A 19,445-nucleotide genomic window follows, 5' to 3' on the forward strand; every position below is an offset into this window, starting at 1 on the left:
GTGGGCAGACAAAATGGGATAAAAATAAAATAAAATAAGATACAGAATGCTATTAGATGTTGCTATTTTCTGTTGCTGACTAAAAGCTGCTGTACATGGGTTGTATTTATTACATAAGGTTAAAAATCGGCATCTGAAACATTAGTGAGTCCCATCTGGTGGAGTGTATGAAAGATTTTAAACCTCGAATAATGAACTAGCTGATGACATACAGGGTTCCCCTTAGCTTCTAAATGGTTTTCTATCAAGCCAAGCCCTTATATCACGCACGGGAGGACACAATAAGAATAATGTCATGAGAGCTGCACTGTGGTTTAAGTGTATCAGTAGGTTGCCAAGATACAGTTGTCTGACAACAATGGATCCCTGGTGATTTACAGGTTCTCATGAGTGTCACAGAGTGCGTGCATCACCTGAGAGCAGACCAATATACACACACACACACACACACACACACAATTTGTCAAACACCCATTAGGATAAGAGAAACTCTGCGCTCTGTGTCTTTGTTGTCTTACCCCTTTGTCATCGAACTAAACAGGCTACAGGGAGGAATTTCAGGCACACAGCAATTATGCTTTTGTGGCTTATCTCTTGATTTATCATAGTGGTTTTAGATCAGAGGTCTCTGTTGTGAGACAAGCCGTTGCTATTTTAAGATGGCTCTTTCTTAGCACAAGCAGAGAGGCTAAGATGAAGGCCAAGGCTTTGTCAGTGCGGGAGTGCACCTGGATGTCAGAGGAGTGCCACCTGGTGGATGAGCTGCATGGAGACTCCCAGAGGGACCGCCTGTGTTTACCAAACATCTTCAAGTCCAAAAAAGTGAAGCCGCTTACTAGGATTCAGACTGGACCTACTTACCAGGTCTACCATACAGCCAGGGAGCTCTTGCTGGAAGTGCTGGACAGAGGAGCCGTCCGGAAGTTGATCAGGAGAGCTGCCGGTGGGAAGGCAGGAGCTACCCGTCCGTCATACAGCCAGAGCAGAGAGCCCGGTGCAGATCTCTCTGAGGAGGAGTATGCCGAGGCTTTAACATTGTTCTCTATAGTCCTACAGAGCGGTCTGTCTGTAGGAGAGAACTGCAGATTTGGCTCTGAGCTGACCCTGAAACTGGATGGATGGCAGGGCATCCTGAAGAGAAACAGCTTCCAGACCAACCTGCTGTCTCTGACCAGACTGGAAGATGGAGACAAGTTGGAAGTCCTTTCTGCTTTCTGTAGCCACTTAACCAGGCGCTACCAGGCCTTATACACACCTGGTCACAACCTAAAAGTGAAGAAATACAGACTTTCCATCCAGCAGGGGCCTTGCTCTCTCCATCTAGCCCTCCTCTGTGACATGAGCTCCGGGTTCATTTGTAACATGTATCTGTACTGTCCCGAGCATCTCCAGAGGCAGAGTAGGAAACCTGTGGTTGAGCAGGTGGTCGGACACCTGCTGAGACCTTTTTGCAGCCACAGACACCTGGTTCAGCTGGACAGCTCTGCTTGGATGGAGGGCAGACTCGCAGACATCTTCTCTGGCTTGGGGGTCGATATTGATTTTGTTCCAACTGTTCAAAGATCATCTTCATCTCCACCACTCGTTGAGGACTCACTGTCTCAACCTGTAGCCCACCTGCAGGGCTGGACCGGACCTGCTCTGTTTCCTCTGTCAGATCTGAAGGGAGCAGCGGAAGATGTGTTTCTCCCAGGCATCTGGGTGACACTACATATCATCTGCATCAACACATTTACGCTTCACACTCTGCAGAGACAGGACTCAGGCAGGCAGGTCCACCTGACGGAGTTCACCAGGACTCTGGCCGCAAAGCTGGCTGTGGACAGCAGCATCACTGTGCCTGTTCTGCAACAGCTAAACAGCAGCTCATACCAAGACACAAGTTTAACATATCATTCTAAGCTAAGGTTAGTCTTACCGTAGTATTCTAGTGTTTCAAGTCAAGCTAATAACAGCCTTCACAGATGTGTGAAAAAAACAGACAAGCCAGTGACGACTTTCTATTTCTGAAAGTATTTGATGTCTAAAAATATATTTGTATAAAAGGCTAACTGTGGAAGGCTCCGTTTTTTTGAAATCAATTAATTTCAGCGCAGCTCCACCTACGACACACAATGAAATGTGGAATTACTTTTTGTCAGGATATTGCACAATCAATTAATTAACAGACGGTTGTGCACGAAGTAATGTCCGCGCTATCTGTCTTTCTATTAATACCGATTTTAATAGTATAGTTAACATATTGTGTACATAGTGCAATGAAGAGTAAGAAGATACAGTGTATATAAGATAACAGCACAGTAGTCTTTCAGTGTAAACTGGGTAGACATTTAATATTAGGGCTGCAACTACTGATTATTACCATAGTATATAACATTAGTAATGATTATGCCAGTTATCTTTTCAATTAAATGATTATTCGTTAAGTCAATAATATTTCAGAAAATATTTCCCAGACTCCCAAGATGACATGGATGATGAATGCAAATATATTCAATTTACAATTACTTAATTACAATTATTTAACTCGGAGAAGATCCTAACGTTTAAAAAAAGCTGGAGTCAACAGCTGCTTGACGTTTTTCTTGATACATTACTTAAACGATTAATGATCATAATTGCTGCCGATTCGATTTTAAATGTGACTATATTAAATTATGATACAATTTGCATCGTTGAGGAACAGGAATAAGGACGTGGTTTTGGGTTTCTGTTCACTGGTCTTGCAGGATGAATTCCATCAGTGTGGAAAATGAGAAACAAGGCTGCAGCTCGGCAGTGAAGCTGCAGTCGGGCTGGAACAGACCAGGAGTGTGCGGTTTGGATAACTCCGGAAACTCCTGCTACTTAAATGCTGTGTTACAGTGTCTGTGTTCCACTGTGCCCCTCGTGGAGCACCTCCTTCATCAGGACACTCGCAATGAGCTGGGAAGGTAAGGCCCCCCACCACCATCTCTCTTGCATGTTGACAGTCATGTTTTTTCCCCAGCGGTTTAACCTCTGTTCATGCAGGTCTAAGTGCTGGGTGGCTGGGATGTTTGTCCGCCTGCTGGAGGAGATGTGGCTGGGAAGGAGCTCCAGCTGTGCCCCTGTGGAGGTCAGGTCTGTGCTGTGCTCCATCCTCCCCCAGTTCAACAACCACTCCCAGCAAGACGCCCAGGAACTGCTGCTCTTTCTCCTCAATGCACTACACGACGACCTCAAAAAGGTCGGTGCGGCAACATCTGTCCCTCACCACGTAACCTCTCTGTGGCAAATCACTACACCTACAGAAAGTAAATCTGTGTACATCTGTTGACAAGGTGGCAAAGCGCCTGATGCACTCCTCAAGACGACAACCGAGACAAGACCAGAATAGAAACTGTGCCAGCGCAGCGGGGGAGTCCAGCACCATTGTCTCACATCTGTTTGAGGGCCAGCTGGGCTACATGACCCTCTGCATGCACTGCAGCCACCAGACACACAGCACACAGACCTTCACTGTACTGTCACTGCCAATTCCAACAGACATCATTAAGTGCTCCATTCAGGTATTTTTTTAAGATCCATTTTTTTTTTTTTTTTTTTTTATATTTTTAAACACATAGAGCCAAATTTCAGCCAAGTCTTCCAAGCAGGTGTAATAAGAGTCGTCATTAAGTAACAAAACAATCGGGTCAGTAGGAATACGACATCCTAATCACATCAGATATTACTGATGTTGTTTTATTCCAAAACTCATGTACCTGTTCACACTCCCAGACCATGTGCAGGGAAGTTCCAGTTTGCTCAGGTTGGCAGAACGTGCAATAGGGAGTGGGAATGGCTTTAGAGACGTATCTCTTCTGGAAAATGGGAAAATGTTGTCCCACACTGTTTCCCAATGAATTACGTTCCCCTCCGAGCTCAGCTCTCGCTCCCATTTCTTTAGTATTGGGAATTCTCCTACGGATACTTGCATCAGTTTAGCATAAATCCCGGACCATTCAGGTACTTTTTAACCCCTGTTTTCAACACAAGGGTTAATACAGAACCTTTTAGGTACAGCATTTTGGTCAGCTTAAACTGTGTTTAAATGTGCTCTAGAAATAAACTTGACTTACTTACTTTACAAGAGACAGGGTTCAGAGAGCAATTCTCAACAAAGTAAACGGAAGTACATAACCCCTTGTGTTGTCCTTCGGGTCACTGGGACCCGAAGGACAACACAAGTTAACAGCTGCTGCAGGTGCCTTTTTACAACATCATCCAGACTGTATGCAGGTCATGATTTAGATATCGGTTGTCTTGTTCTGTACTTTCTCACACTCCTGTCTCTACGTTGCGCAGGATTGCCTGTCACTCTTCTTCGAGCAGACTATCCTGACCAGAGGAGAGCAGATGTTGTGTTCGGGGTGTGGGATGAGGAGAGAAACGGCAGTCCTCACTTGTTTGGACAAACCTCCCGAAATCCTAATGTTGCACCTGAAACGGTGGGTGGACACAATAACAATGTGTTAAAGGCAACTTAATAATAAGGGTACATGTTTAATTGATGACTCCTTAGTAATCTGAACAAATGCACGTGATTTATAACTTAAATCATAATATATTAACACATATTAAACAATCTCACCTAAAAGGTCCACATGATCTTCATAAGCAGAGGAACTTTGCCCAGTTGTCATAGAAATGTAGAGCTATTAATTCTGGATCATTTAACTGTGAGTCAGCATTCATAATGTTAACGTACTTAACAGTGTATTCATATGGAGCAACAGACCTTCACAATCAATCATGTGCATTCATTCAAGAAGAGCCTTGTATTTTTTATACACTAACTTTAGTTATTATGAGGGCTACTATGTCTGAATACCCTGGAGAACTAATGGTGTGGGTATTATTAGCTGTAAACCAATAATCTCTTCTGAAATATGATCTTCATCTCGTCCGCAGGTTTGGTTGTAAGGGGAAGAACCAGGTGAAACTGAGGACGAATGTCGTGTTCTCCATGAGGCTCAATCTCTCCCCGTTTCTATCCAGCTCAGTACAGACCACCTCATATTCTTCATACCGCCTATATGCTGTTGTGGTCAGTAAACATATATAAGGAACCCTACGGGCTAAATTACTATTTACATTAGAATTTATTACAATATCAATTGATTCTTTGAATCTGGAAGGTGTAGTTAGACGTTTTCTTTTCTGTTTTACACCGGGCAGATGCAAAAAATAACTTGGACACAAACAGACATTTTTTTTTTATAATAGTTTTGGTTCTGTGATTTTTGGAGTTGAAGGAAAACATCATTCCCCTTTATTTCACGTATTTTTTTATGATGCCAGGATGGCAATGCATTTCTTCAGTGGTCATATCTCCTTTATAATGCAATCTGGGGCTTAGGGAGTGATGTTCTTTAATACAGGGGTCTTCAACTATTTTTAAGCCAACGACCCCTTAACTGAAAGAGAGACGGAGCAGGGACCCCCTACTACATATATTGTATAAAATAAAGGTGCATATTTAACTGGGCCTACAATTACATGTAGGGCGGCCTAAAGCCATATACCTTTTTTTGCATAGAATACTAAGCTTTTAAAATAGCCTTATAATTGTTGGCATGCTTTTATAAGTCATGTTTTCATTTGAAAACGTGGCACAGTAAATCCTCAGGATTAACTGTATCTGTGGATGGCTACCTTAGTGACCACCTGTCCTTGAGGCCAGTTAGCCTATCCTCCAGTGGGGATTTATATTTGCTAATAATATGTTGGATTCATGTTAAGACTTACATTTTTGAAAAGAAATTAAAAAATTAACAATAATTTGGAGGCCCCCCCTGCATTGACTCTGAGGACCACCTAGGGGTCCCAGGCCCCCTGTTGAATATCCCTGCTTTAATACATTTGGGGAGGACAGTCTTGATTAGATTTTTTTTTTATACAATACACATACAATATTTGCATCAAATTATGCATTGTGGACAAAGAATTAAGTTTTATATTGTATAATGTTCACATAAATGAACCCTCTCTCCTTCTCTAGAACCACACAGGTCATCTTCACACGGGTCACTACACAGCTCTGTGCCACAACGCCCTGACTCGGACCTGGCACTGTTTTGACGACTTGGCGATCCGAGAGGTACCGGACAGCCTCGTGCAATCTCCAAATGCCTACGTGCTGCTCTACAGCCGTAAGCGCTTCCAAAAACCAAAGATCCACGGACTCTGAGCTCTCCAACCAGCCCGCCAGGGGGCTGAGTCTCAACGTCCTTTTTGTTGGTTTATCGATACTTAAAAGAAATAGTTGTCAATCATGAGTCAACAATGTTTTAGAAGTCCAATGTTATCGGTGAAGTACTATTTTAAAATGCATTTAAATCTGTCCCCCCCCCCCCCATCAGTGGCCTTGCATCAGTCAGACATCACTGATGCTTGTTTTTGTGCTGACTTCACCATAACTGCTCTCCAAATAAATGTAAAGCTGCAGCATTGACTTGCGTGTGCCCTTTTTATAGTCTCTAAGTGTTTGTGTGTAACGTTTATACATCATATAGTCTTATATCCTCAGGAATGAAATGACTAGAAGATCAACGGGCGGGATTTCATTCAGCTGATCCTGATTCAGACACAAACACTAATTTGAAGCAGTTTTAATAAATATGAGTTGTTTGTGGTTAATATAATCATTATAGCTGAAACAAATTGTGAAATAAAATCAACATGTACAAGTAGAAAGAAAAGAGATTATGATATCATGCTAGGCAATACAACTTTGCTCAGGAAATCAAATCCTGTCACCTCAGATCTATGGTCCATTCAGAAAAAAAACAAAAAACACATCGGTATACTTTGAGTTTGCTCTTGTCAGTCAGTCGGTCGGTCGGTCAGGCAGCAAATGTTGACGCTCTGGTGTCAGTGAATAAGGTCAATTTCTTATGTCTTCATATTCTCACGGGTATTCTCCTCAGTACTGGATACAGAAATAAAATGAAAAGCAGTTAAAGGATGTCATTTTTCCTCTAAATAGTTGTTGTGTTTGAATATAATAATGTAAAGAGTTAAGTACGTTTAACAGAGAATAAATTCTACACACAAAGTGTTTAGGTGCAGGTAGGTTTTTCTGTCACTGCCTGGACCGAGCAAGACCTACAAGCTCAGCATCAGCATCGTTTTAAAGCATTCTGAGGAGAGTATTGATGTCTGCTATTAAACAACGTGTTCTACATAAACAACTTAAATGGATTGCATATTGTGTAAGTGCAACAATGTGGCTAATGCGAACAAGCAACAATCTCAATTCCCTCCTCTCTTTACGAAGAATGCAAAAGTCGAGACCCACTCCCTTCCATCTCCTTGAAGATCATGTTAAAACATCAGAAGGCTATAGAGTTAAACCCCCTCCAACACACAGTCTTTGTCGTTATGAATAGGTTGATACTACAGTATAATGGCTGCTACTGAAAATCATAATTTGGTCACTTAACACATTAACACCTTGCCCTCCAGTATTTACATTGTTGAATGTGCAACATCAGCATTGGTTAAGAATGTACAACTGGTAACCCTGGTGTAGACACAGTACAAGAAAGCGGAGCCGTTCTGCGATACGGCCATCCCCGCTGACTGCAACAGAAATGAGAGCGAAGAGCATCGGAACCAGCTGTCGGCCCTACAACGCCACCGTTAAGAAGTCAGAGTAAAAGGAGCATCTGTTTAGTCACTAGATGATCAGTAATGTGAACAGACAGCATGTTTAAACAGGTATAGGGTCCTCTAGTAGCTGAAGCATTGCACAGTGTTCCTGCCCCTTCCTCCGATCTGCGACAGACAAGGATTCTCATCGCAACTCGCTCGAGTGTGTCCTCGCGTTCACGTACACGACTAGTTAACCCGCAGCGACGTGCACCAGGTTCCCTCAGAGCTGGGATTTTAAAAAGAAGAAGAAGAAGAAGAAGAAGAAAAAAAAAAACACCCTCTAGGCTTGAGCGTGCGCTGCTCTGGTGTTCTAGTGTTCCCTCTCCGTGTCCTACGGCTTCGTCACAGGTTGGAGTAAAACAGGATGTAGGCTGCTGAGGACTTGACGGAGGAGGTGGAGATTTCCGTCACCTCGTGGTCATCAAACTTGTACCAGCGCTGTTTGGGGGCGTTCTTACAGTAGGCTGTGTAATGGCCGCCGTCTAAACCCCCGTAGTGGTTCTGGGAGCGGAAAAGAAGGTTCATATAAACATTATTATATTCAGTTCTTACTTGTGAAATATCTGCAGTTTCGCACGTGTGCTTCCCAAACCTTTTCTCAGCTTAGCCTGCCTGTAGAAACGTGTTTTTGCTACAAACTCCTTTCTTCTGAAGAAAACCCGTTACTGTGTATTATGTAAGGTTACCTTACGGTCAATCTGTCTTGCTGTCAAGCAGCCGAACACATTGGTGCGTTTATGGCACAAAGGCTGCTTGACTAGTAGAACCGATGTGTGTTTGGCTTATTTTCCAACCATTTATGGAGGCTGCCAACCGAACGACTGACCGCTTTATGGAAGGTGTACAAGATATAACTACATAGCAATAGTAGTACACTGCTATGTACTGTACTCTGTACTACTGAGTGCATCTCTTATCCTTCTTCTAATGTTTGTATTCTTCAGTATACTTCTTGTTTTTATATGCTGTTTCACAGACTACAGTCTCCTAACCTCTCCTGTAAGATATTTCCATTATTTTCTCTGAAATATACTTCACAACAGAATGTATATCACTTCCACTTACAGACACTCCAAACAGGCTGTATCTCTTCAGGCTCTGTTTTGGTCCGATGACGTACTGGGCCAGGTCCAGAGTGTCTAGAGAGAAGTCTACAGACGTCTGCAGCTTCTGCTTCCATCTACCCTCATAGGAGAATCTGTGGAAATTATGCCCATTAAAAAGAAAAAGAGTGTCAGATGTGGAGGCAGTGAGAAAAGTGCCAAAAATATTAAATCTAATCTTATCTTGTTCCCCAAAACAGTGAAAGTGTGCATTTAGTTTTACTAAAGAACAACAGCGAGAAGTTCTTTGCTCATCAGTAGGCGAGTGTCAAAGCATTTGGTCTTCGTCTGCATCATTTTTAATTCTGACATCACAACAGACCGTTTTAGGTGCACCAGGAGAATGGGTGGGACCTTCCAGATCTCCAGTTTCTTGGTGGAATCTCGGTGGGCTTTGCAGTGTCTGCAGAACACCTTGTTGTTGTCCGTCAGCTTCTCTTCCTTGGAGAACAGCCTCAGACAATCCTGCCAAGAAGCATCGAACATATCGGTCAAGCATAAGTGCCTAAAATTTCCCTTGGGATGAATAAAGAATCAATCAATCAATCAATCAATCAATCAATCAATAAAAGCAACAACAATAAAAACAGTTACAGATCATAAAGCTTATATTTTTGTTGTGACTTTTATTTATATACATAGAAACTCAAGATGTAGTGAGATTGTACGTTTGTCAAGAGAAAAACTCTGAAACTCAACAGTACAGCCTTAAGAGGTGAGAATAGTGTGTAAATGTTCATTTTAATGTGAACTCTGCAGTCCCCGCAGTAAACTGTTTTTGTAAACTGTTTTTCACTGCCCTCAACAATGAACCCGAGTACTGTAAAGGAAAACATGGGCTTTCTGACAAGCTTAAAGCTTATCTCAAACTGTAAAAAAACGGAAATACAACTCCTGACACACGCTTTGATGCGCATGTTTAATGTCTGACCGACCTGCAGGGAGCACTTGCTGGTGGAGGCCAGAGGCAGCGACAGGTACATAAAGGTCTCAAATGTCCGGGACTTGCGATGGCAGGTCAGGCACTGCACAGTGGACTTGAACTGGCCCTGGAACAGCGCTACGATGATGGACTCGTTCAGCAGCTTGTGTTTGCTCCAGGCCAAGTCGGCTGCCGTCTGATCATCCAGATGGTCGTTTTCCTCCTCCTTGTACCGCTTCCTGTTGTCCGCCTGACACCGTAGAACGGGAAAAAAATCAACAACATGTTGGTACACACAAACGGCTGCAGCTTTAGGTGTTAGCAAAACCTGCCTTCTTGATTCATAACCGATGCAAAAATACACTGGTCATAATTACAATGCTACAGTTAGCGCTGAAAACACAACTCAGTGACAACTGCAGACTGAATGTAAGCGATCCACTTTGTTTTCAACACCTATCTAATCTCTTTCAGCTTCATTAGCATGCAGTTCAGCCAGATCCCTCTCATTATGACAGGTAGGAAGATATGAGAGGCAGATTAACACTTGCTAATTAATATCTCATTAATTAGATTGATGATTAGGCTGATTGATCAATTAGCCAGGAGACTGGGACAGGGCCAGCCTGATGGCAGACGGGTCTGAACATCACACAAAAGGGATGTGATGAGATGGAGAGGGTTTCATGAGAAATGCAAATCATCGGCTGTTACAACCTAATAGGCACCCCATCGTTAACATTTGAAATAGCTTGAAACAGGTAAAATGGGGTGAATGTATTACTTTAACTCAACACCAGGTGGAGACAGTTGTCCCAATATCTCAAAGCCGCCTGTTCTTTTAAGAACCATCTCTGACAGCTTGTAGCCTTCACTACGAAACATAAATCAGGTTTTGAGGAGTCTAAAAAAATAGAAACACGCGACGACATGATCTTTTTCTGTCTTTTAACTAATTAACCTAGTCCTTTCCCCCCATTCAGATGCACATGAAGCCAGTACAATCAGTGGATACTGTAATGCAATGAGCATATCTCGGGTCTACATGCACAGAGGTTCCAGACAGATGCAGACACGCCACACTCACACTGCTGCAGGAGGACCAAGGACACACAGCTCTTTACTTACTCTCTAATTTGCCATCAAAATGAAACCAGGTGAAAAAAAAACAGAAAGAAGGAAAATGATAAAAGACTATGTTTCAATTGTTAACAGGCAAATGTGAAACAACTTACAGGGGTAGTAGAAGACAAGTCATAGAAAGCCATGGTTAAAATGAATAAATTACTTATTTATTCGCTCAATATTTAATTCAGGGTGAGCACATTCAGACGTGAGCGTTAATCCTAGCAGATATCAAAAGCTTTTTAAGACTTTAATTATGCCATACTTTAATCTCTAAATCTCGCATGAAACAAGTGTGCGTGCTACCTTGTTGAGGTCCTCGTGGAGCCCATCCATGAGGAACAGCAGCAGCTCCTGGGAGTCTTGCTGGTCATAGCCAGCAAACTGGTCATTGATCTTGCCTATGGTGATCTTGAAGTCCCGCGGGCTGATGAACTTGTACAGACCGGCCCACAGGGCCTTCATGATCACACCAAACTCCTCCGCCACCTCCCCTTTATGACCAAGGATGTTTTGCCTGGCAGAGGAAAAGAGATGTTAAATATGTGCCTCATACATGATTGATTCCTTATGGTAAGCAACTAGACGTATATGGGCCCCTGACCTGTTGATGTCCTCCAGGTAGAAATTGTTGTTGAAGTACTCAGCCATGCCAGGAGTGTTACACAGACACTGCAAGATGGAGTTCATGTAGCATGTGTTGCCCATGTTACGAAGGCCAGTCAGGGATGGACCATTGCCTCCAAATGTAGGATTCAGGTTGCGAATTTTGGCAGCTGACGGCCGTGCGATCTCGACTTTGGAATAGACTTTAGCACTGGGAGGTCTGCAGGGCAGAGGAGCAACATTAGAGAATACCAGAGTAGTTCCTGCAGAGATAAGACTAAAGGAAACACAATGTGTAATATATCCAAAACGATACATTGCAGACAGATAATGTAATAGACACTAGATGCATTGGCCAATTATCACAGATGCTGGAACATCCCGAAATTGACGGACCTAAAACCTCTGTGTGCCTTACTTGGTCTCTCTGTTGATGGTGGGTATAACAGCAGCAGTGGTCGGAGCGCTGGCCTTCTTCTGGGCCTCCTCCCTCAGGTCCTGGCTGATATCAGGAGAGGAGTAGGAGCGTTTCAGTTTAGACTGTTCCCGCTCTTGTTCACAGTTGGTGTCTGGCTCAGCTGGTCGTGGGGTTTTCTGTTTAACTGTTGGTGGCGTGGAGGGTGGAGTCTGGGGAACAGTGACCTCAGGAGGGTACAGGTGGACACGGTTGGTTGGGGAATGGTAGTACCGGTAGGTCCCCGTCACCGTGTCAAGGAACTAGCCAAAAATGGAGGGGTGAACATGAAAAGAAAATAGAACATTAGATTGAAAGAAAAAATCAGGGGCATAAGGAAATAATTACTTTTCAATGAAAATATGCCTTTTTAACTTTTTTCATTTAACTTTCAGATTTAAACATCTCGTACCTTCATCCAACCGACTGGAAGGCCAGGTACACTTCTACCCATCTCCTCACTCCTTGCTCTGGTCAGGGGCTCCCTCTGTGGGAAAAACACACAGCAACTTCACTTAGAAGTTCATTACAGAAATAATTATGAGTGAGCGTTTCATGGTGAGGGTAAAAGGAACGCTGGGTATTTCTGAAGACCAACATCCCGGACACATCTGGCATCGTTCAAGCATAAAACGGTTGGACTCGTATACCAAACGTCCATGTTTTTGTGAAGCAGAAAAGATGCTGTTTAAATCTTTTTAAACAAAACAAATACTAACTTCAGTCTCCAGTTTTCTTCTAAACAGATTAAATTACACATGTAGTGGATGCATTTGCATTCTGTCATAGACTCCACTCAGACTGACAGTAATGCAGGTTAAACACACGTCAGTGATCAATCTGAATTGAAAGAGCTGGACAGTATGAGCTAGAGGATGAGTGTGAAAGAGCAAACGCAGAGAAAATGAACGTGAAACTTAACTTCATTAGTTACTTTGGTGATAAATTCTTCTGGGTAACTATATAGTGTAAAAGAAGTGTGTGGAGTCACAGTTACAGATACCGAGCAGCCTCCTAGTCAAATGTAGATGAAATATGCATGCACTAGATGATCAGATTGACGGGCTCTGTGTTTATAAAGTCTATGGACATGTGGATTTGTGGTCTCATTGTCTAAAGATAACAGCAAAGGATTTCACAGTTTCTTTTTAGCCACACATGTAACACACAGGGCTTTAAGGGACTCTTGAGGTTAGCATCGGATCCCTTTTGTTCACTTTTCTGATTGAATTGGATGCTTGTGTTGTAACTGGCAAAAACGTTAAACCTGCCTTTAACATTCATTTTGTGCTTGCAGTTTGCCACAGACACAGGAGTGAAATGAGACATTTCATATTGAAAGAAAATAGGACCTACCTTAATTTCACTAACAAGATGATTGGGAGCAGGCGAGTCCAGAGACATACTCTTCGAAGGAGTGTCAGAGCTCTGCTCCTTTCCCCTCCTCTCTTTCTCGTCCCACAGCTTGTTCTTTTTATCTCCCTCTTCTTCCGCCTTCTGTCTTTCCAGTTTCTTTTTCTCCTGAAGTCCATTCTCCTCCTCTTCCTTCTTCCTCTTCTCACTTTGTTCCCTTTCTAGCCTTTCCTTCTGTTCCTTCTCCCGTCTCTCCTCCTCTACGCGACGCTCCTGGATGCGTTTCTCCTGCTCTTGCCTCGCCTTCTCCATCCCTGCCACCACCTCGGAGTGTATCTGGCTTTGTTCTTCTTTAGACAGAGAAGTGTTGGAGACGAGGGGCGGTTTGACTGAGCGGTCAGGGACAAATGGGCCGTTCTGCGTGGGGTCCTTCGCTGACCCGTTGTGGCTGGGCTTAGGCTCGTCCGACACCCGGACTGAGGGTTTCTTGGTACGGTCAAACTATGACAGGTGAACAGGAGGATAAAACAAAACATGAGTGATATATAGACACACTAAAGTTCTTAATGTTTTTGTACTCTCCCAGAATATTTTGTATACCTGCGGGAAGGCTTTGGCTGTTGCAGGTGACTGGCTGGATGTGCCTGCCACAGGGCCCTTCTTACTAAGATCTTGCTCAGAATTTGTAGAGCCTGTGACGGTGGAATTGACAGCGTCTGGCAGCCTGTCAATCACCATGGAAGTTATAGATGCGGGGGGTTCTGCTGGTGCAACCCCGTTCACCAGCACAGGAGCGGAGGCTTCGTGGGGCTCGGGTGTAGCCTCGGGCTCTGGTAGAGGTGGGGTCGGAGGCTTTGGTTCCTCCAGGGATGGGTAGCTAAAGTTCACTGTTCAAAACATCAAAGAAAGTCAATTAATCGAAGAGAGAATCATAAAAAAGAAATAAAAACTCACTGTACTTAACACAAGCCTTTACACTGCTACTGGTGAAGAATGCAGGTTGTGAGTTGGAATAACTGGTTGTGAATCGTGCAATATAGTTATTGTAGGGACATGTGTTGTGTAAGAGCCATTTCAGGTGAGCCATTAAAATGTGATTTAGAAACTAGTGTGTGTATTTATGACGTTTTGACAAAAAACAGAGACCTACAGTAAGAAAACACTAAAAGCTGGCAACAGTTGTGATTAGTTGATTTTTGGTGTATTTTAGAGTGCAGGAAGGATAAAATCCAGAAAACACAAGCATAATCTGGGATGCATAGCTCAAGAATAAACATTTTTGGTGAATATGAATATATAATATAGTATAGTATAATAGTATGACATTTTGACAGAATTAGGCCCACTTTATTTTATCAATTAATTTGCTTAATTAATTAATTTTAAACAAATAAAATCAGCTGCATTAACACAAACCCTGCCAACAAATTAAACTACATAGCCTGAATAATACAAAGAGACAAAAATGTAACGTACGGTGCTGGTATTACTCACACTGAGGGAGGGAGCTGATGATATTCTGTCTAGGGGGGCGGACTTTAGCGTTGGTTGTGTACATGGGGTAAAACAACAGCCAGTTCTCGTAGCCTCCCTCCAGCACCAGTGGCTCACTACGCAGGATGGTGATGCTATCCCACTGTGGAGTGTGCAAACACATCATTGTACCTCACAGGAAGGTTCTGCTGTTGTTATTCACACTCATAAGCGCATGCACAAATGCCAACCCCCACACACTCACAGAGTTACCTTATAGAGGGCATCTTTGAGGCTCCGCAAGGTGGTGCCCAGCGTAAGGTCAGTGACAGAACTAAACCAGTCCAGCAGGACTATATAATCCACAAACCCCCGCCGCTTCCAATGCTCTTTCGACACCTCGGGCAGCTTCGCCTCAATCTGATTCACAGTGATTCTAAACACATAGAGAGGTTTAGGAATTAAGACTTTGTTTGACAGTAAATGACATGAACAGAGGAAACAGAAAAACAAGTTAACAAAAGGGGGAAAAAAAGATAATAGATTCATTCATATTATCACTCCAAAACCAGATTGCAAATTACACATTCAGTGTCAGATCAAACAACCAGGTATGAAGCCTGAGGTCCAATCCCCTTTCTCACCCCGGGCTAATGGCCTCCTCAGGCACGCTGACGCAGGTCTGGCCTGAGACCTGAATGCGAGACTCCTCAAAGTCCCTGTGGCTGCGGGCATCCATGACAATCATTGTAATCGTCTGGTCCTTCATCATGTGGAAAAGCTTCTCAGCTGAGATCCCACCAGCTGACACCGCAGCTATCAGGTTAAGTCATTAAATCAACACAAGACAAACAAAAAGACTAAACATAATAGCAGCAAAAGTCTCCGTTTATAGAATGATTTCCACCTCAGAAATAACTTCAGACTTCTTTTGTGTTATTCTGCTTACCTTTTGAGGTTACTTTCTTCAATTCATTCTTCAGTTCATTCTGTTCTCCTTTTACCTGACATACAGACACAACATTCATCTTGTCAAAAACCTGAATATTGAATTGCTGATTCCATTCGGCTGCATTTCTTCTTACATTAAATAACTCCAAACAATAAAAAACATACCATTACTTAAAACTTTTATTCATTCATATACTGTATTTGCTAATGAAGCTTTTTTGTTTTTTTTTTGAATATTAGAAACATATAATGTGAGTTTAAAATACAACCAAATTATATATTTATATTATAATTACCTTATAGATTGTCTTTGAATGTTTAATATGCAGATATTGGACAGTGCATCTCTACCTTTTTGCTGTCCTTCTTGTTTGCCGATGAAACTTTTGGATGACCATCTTTTTCTGTTATTTCCTCCTTCCTTTTCTTCTCCTCTTGTCTCTCCATCTCCTCAAGTTTTTTTCGAACCTCAACTTCCTCATACCTGTTTAAAATGAAAGATTAGCTAAGTTGAACAGAAATATTCCAATGTTATATCTTGCAGCTGATGCATTAATAAGGCGTGTACAGTCTAAGACAAGCAAAGCCTCTAACCTGAGTTTAAGGCTTTCAGAGAGCTTCTCGGCTTCTTCAATGGCTTTCTTAAAGCTGTTTTGCCCAAGCATGGTCATGTAGTACTCCTTTATACATTGAAATAGAGAAGAGTTACACACAGAAATACCTAACTTCAATTATTGATACATTACAACAAGTCTTTACATATAAATGCACAGAAAAAAAGTTGATTTTACAAATATTAACTATACCGGTTGCTGCTTGAAGTCTAGTCTTTTCTTGATGATGTCATATACTGTTAAATACTTCATGTACAGCACATAAGCTTTCTCCTCATCTCTGTCCAGACGACACTCCTCTGCCGCCTTGAAGATTTTGCAGGCACTCTGAACATAGCTGAAACACAGCAAATAAAAATAAAAACCATACTTTCATCACTAGGATTGCAATGTCCATGATTTGACTGTTATCCTCATCTCTCTCCCCTCACTTAGTAGTAGTAGATAACTTTATTGTCCACGTGAGGCAGTTGGGTTTGCGGCACAGTCGCAAGGCACTTCATGACAAGACATCAGACATACGATACAAACAAATAATCCCTACATCAGACACCGACAGACATAACATGAAGAACATACATCACACACTACAATACACTATACACCCTTGGGTATGACTAGGCCAGTTGGACATCTAGCTTATTTTGACTGGTTTAAGGCTTTTATGGCAACAGTTCCTATGTGCTATGAGTGTGTTCTACTGTACTGGGTTACTGGGTTGATACAAGTAAACATGAAACCTAAAGTTACCTTCTGGTACTTGTCTTGTCCGGCTTGATGTCAGCCTTTTTATTGAGTTCAGCCAGAGATGTGGACAGATATAGCTCTTTGGCCCCGGTGGAAACTGCAGGCATCTTCGCGGGTGTGTTCAGTCAGAGCTCACAGTTTCAGTGCTGTACACAAGCTCTGAACATATCTGGAAACACGTTTGTGAGACCAAAATAAAGTAAACACAAAAACATTCAACTAGTCGTGTTGCAAATCTATTTTTGAAAAGCGTTAGCTAAGATTTAAGTTGCTCTTAGCTTCCAATACAAATGCAGTTCCTCACTTGCCATTAGCTGTCACGCAGCATTTAAACATGGCCTCAATTAGACAACGTTAAGCCAAACATATAGATAAGACATGACGATGAAAAGTTACTAGCTAGCTTACCTGGGATGTTGCTCTCAGTGTTATCGCATTAGCAACATTAGCTAGTTAGCGTGTGGTTGTTAGTTAGCTAGCTAGCTAGCTAGCAGAACATTGACGACAACAACAACAACAACAACAACAACAACAGTTTTCTGGCTAACGTAACGTTAAGTCGCGACCATCTTTCTTGACTGGATGCCTGTTGGGCAGCTAACGGACAACTAAACATGCGTTATTCAACATATAACATTGACCAACCACATATTTAATATAAACGTCATTTAGCTAGCCAACTAATTAATGTACAACGCGTTGTTACCTTCGGAGTTATTCAGCTAGCTAACGTTAGCAAGCTACGTTCTGAGCTCACGCAGTTGAGCGTCACATTAGCTACCCTGGGTTATTTAACTAACTACAGAACAAATAGCCACGGCTACAATCACATTCAGCAGTAAAGGGATACCCTCTAGTAATAATGCCGACATATATTCAGTGGAATTGTTAATTTAATATTTAAATTACCTCTTTCTGATCCGTTGCTTACACTTTAGCTACTCTTTTGACAGCTGTTTCCTGGCATAGAAAAAAATCCTCGCTCCTTGTTCCGCATTCTCTTCTTCATCTTCTCTGACGTTTTGCGTCAGCTGGTATCCTTATGCTGCGTTACTGCCACCTTCTGGAGATCATGTTCTGCTTCACTGGCCATTTTCTCTTGTCATGTCCATTCTGTCCCACCTTCTTAGTATTTCAAACTCAAATCTCAAACAAATCCTTTAATTCGTGTGTAGTAGCCCTGTTTTTGTATAGCTCAGTATACATACCCTGTGCCATTTATGTTTTGTATGCTATCACACGTTGAATGTTTCAGATTCTTTAGCCTACATTGTTTACAAAACCAGTCAGAGGTGTTTCTGCAATGTGTAGCCCTAGTGTTCAAATTGCTGTGTCCTATTGTTAATGATGTTATATATTTGCACTGCCCTGCACTCTTGCACCACTTGTAGGCCTACTACAATCTACAGTGTGTTGCCTATCTGTTGCCTGTATGTTTCTGTTTGCTTCCTTTTGCTGCTTGTCTATATTTGTTTCTTCCTGGGAAATTGTTCCCTGAACAGTAACGAAGTATAGTAATGTAACCATGAGAGCCTGACTAGTTTTATACAGTCTATGAGCCTGACCAACACTGGACTGAAGATAAGATGAAGTAGAGTCCTGTCACCCCAAAGGAATCTTTGAGGCTCTAACTTTCTGTTTCCTCCCCTTCCTCTACACCCATACTCCTCCTACACATATACACCAATCTCAAGTGTGTTATTGAGCAATACTAGGAGCACTGTTGCTGTTCTGACCGTGGCTAATGATGACATTTGGCCTATTTGTGGAGTGGGCCAAAAGAAAATTGAAACACATTAACTAACACACATCAGCCCAGAGTTTAGTGTAATTATGTAAGTCTTTTTTTAATGATCACATGTAGAACAGTTGCATACACTGTTTAAACAGCAGTCTTATAAAGTGATATATTGGAGTTGTCTTTATCAAAGCAAATACGTTTATGGGCTTCATTCACAGACAGTCTCATCATTAGTCAGTTTGTCTTTTCTGCTCCTATCATGTCAAACTGAGTGGCCAAATCCTCTTTCTATCAACTGTTTCTAACTTTTGGTTTAAATTATCAAGCCCAAGATTTTTTTGTGATAGGCTGATGCCATGTTGATATTTTCAGCTTATTTGAATAAAAGCAACAGAATAGGATCCATCAAGAAGCACTTTGGCTTTGATGTCATGTCAATTGCACAATTATGGTTAAACCTGCTTTCATCAGGCTGACTCAGACATAAAGGCACACAAGGAACACAATAGTCACAGTGTGCTCTGCTTCATATCACAAAACACTTATTTCTGCGTATTGTACCCATAGACTTTAAAATTGTACCACACACACACACACACACACACACACACACACACACACACACACACACACACACACACACACACACACACACACACACACACACACACACACACACACACACACACACACACAC

At 42.2% G+C, this 19,445-nt stretch overlaps 2 protein-coding genes across 3 annotated transcripts; one reads left to right on the plus strand and one right to left on the minus strand.

Moving 5' to 3' along the window:
- The first annotated feature begins 288 nt into the window (after nt 1-288).
- On the plus strand, nt 289-6,457 carry LOC120555692. Its single transcript, XM_039794655.1, has 7 exons — nt 289-1,907; nt 2,730-2,933; nt 3,013-3,208; nt 3,303-3,530; nt 4,309-4,451; nt 4,915-5,050; nt 6,005-6,457. The coding sequence occupies exons 1-7, from the start codon at nt 694-696 to the stop codon at nt 6,191-6,193; spliced, it is 2,310 nt and encodes a 769-aa protein (XP_039650589.1). The 5' UTR covers nt 289-693; the 3' UTR covers nt 6,194-6,457.
- Nucleotides 6,458-6,598: 141 nt separating this feature from the next.
- On the minus strand, nt 6,599-18,036 carry usp8 (ubiquitin specific peptidase 8). Of its 2 annotated transcripts, XM_039794653.1 has the most exons (20): nt 17,917-18,036; nt 17,011-17,176; nt 16,453-16,597; nt 16,241-16,326; nt 15,998-16,130; nt 15,645-15,699; nt 15,340-15,511; nt 14,969-15,131; nt 14,717-14,858; nt 13,823-14,109; nt 13,226-13,723; nt 12,282-12,356; nt 11,834-12,132; nt 11,414-11,635; nt 11,116-11,326; nt 10,813-10,815; nt 9,698-9,934; nt 9,085-9,227; nt 8,725-8,857; nt 6,599-8,160 (listed from the first exon to the last, which is right to left on the minus strand). In XM_039794653.1, exons 2-20 carry the CDS (start codon nt 17,112-17,114, stop codon nt 8,002-8,004), a joined length of 3,267 nt encoding a protein of 1,088 aa, XP_039650587.1. In that variant the 5' UTR covers nt 17,115-17,176; nt 17,917-18,036; the 3' UTR covers nt 6,599-8,001. The 2 variants fall into 2 exon arrangements, with proteins under 2 accessions (XP_039650587.1, XP_039650588.1); XM_039794654.1 differs by lacking the exon at nt 10,813-10,815 and having other exon boundaries at nt 8,002-8,160.
- Nucleotides 18,037-19,445: the final 1,409 nt, after the last annotated feature.

The sequence above is a fragment of the Perca fluviatilis genome, chromosome 3, assembly GCF_010015445.1.
Source record: "Perca fluviatilis chromosome 3, GENO_Pfluv_1.0, whole genome shotgun sequence".
NCBI classification, from domain to species: Eukaryota; Metazoa; Chordata; class Actinopteri; order Perciformes; family Percidae; genus Perca; species Perca fluviatilis.

Coding starts and splice junctions, on each gene's coding strand:
- usp8 (XM_039794653.1), bottom strand. CDS start 17,114: ATGCCTGCAGTTTCCACCGGGGCCAAAGAGCTATATCTGTCCACATCT. Junction 14,110..14,716: donor CATCAGCTCCCTCCCTCAGT/GTGAGTAATACC, acceptor TGTTTTGAACAG/TGAACTTTAGCTACCCATCC. Junction 13,724..13,822: donor CAGCCAAAGCCTTCCCGCAG/GTATACAAAATA, acceptor CACCTGTCATAG/TTTGACCGTACCAAGAAACC.
- LOC120555692 (XM_039794655.1), top strand. CDS start 694: ATGAAGGCCAAGGCTTTGTCAGTGCGGGAGTGCACCTGGATGTCAGAG. Junction 4,452..4,914: donor CTAATGTTGCACCTGAAACG/GTGGGTGGACAC, acceptor TCTCGTCCGCAG/GTTTGGTTGTAAGGGGAAGA. Junction 5,051..6,004: donor ACCGCCTATATGCTGTTGTG/GTCAGTAAACAT, acceptor CTCCTTCTCTAG/AACCACACAGGTCATCTTCA.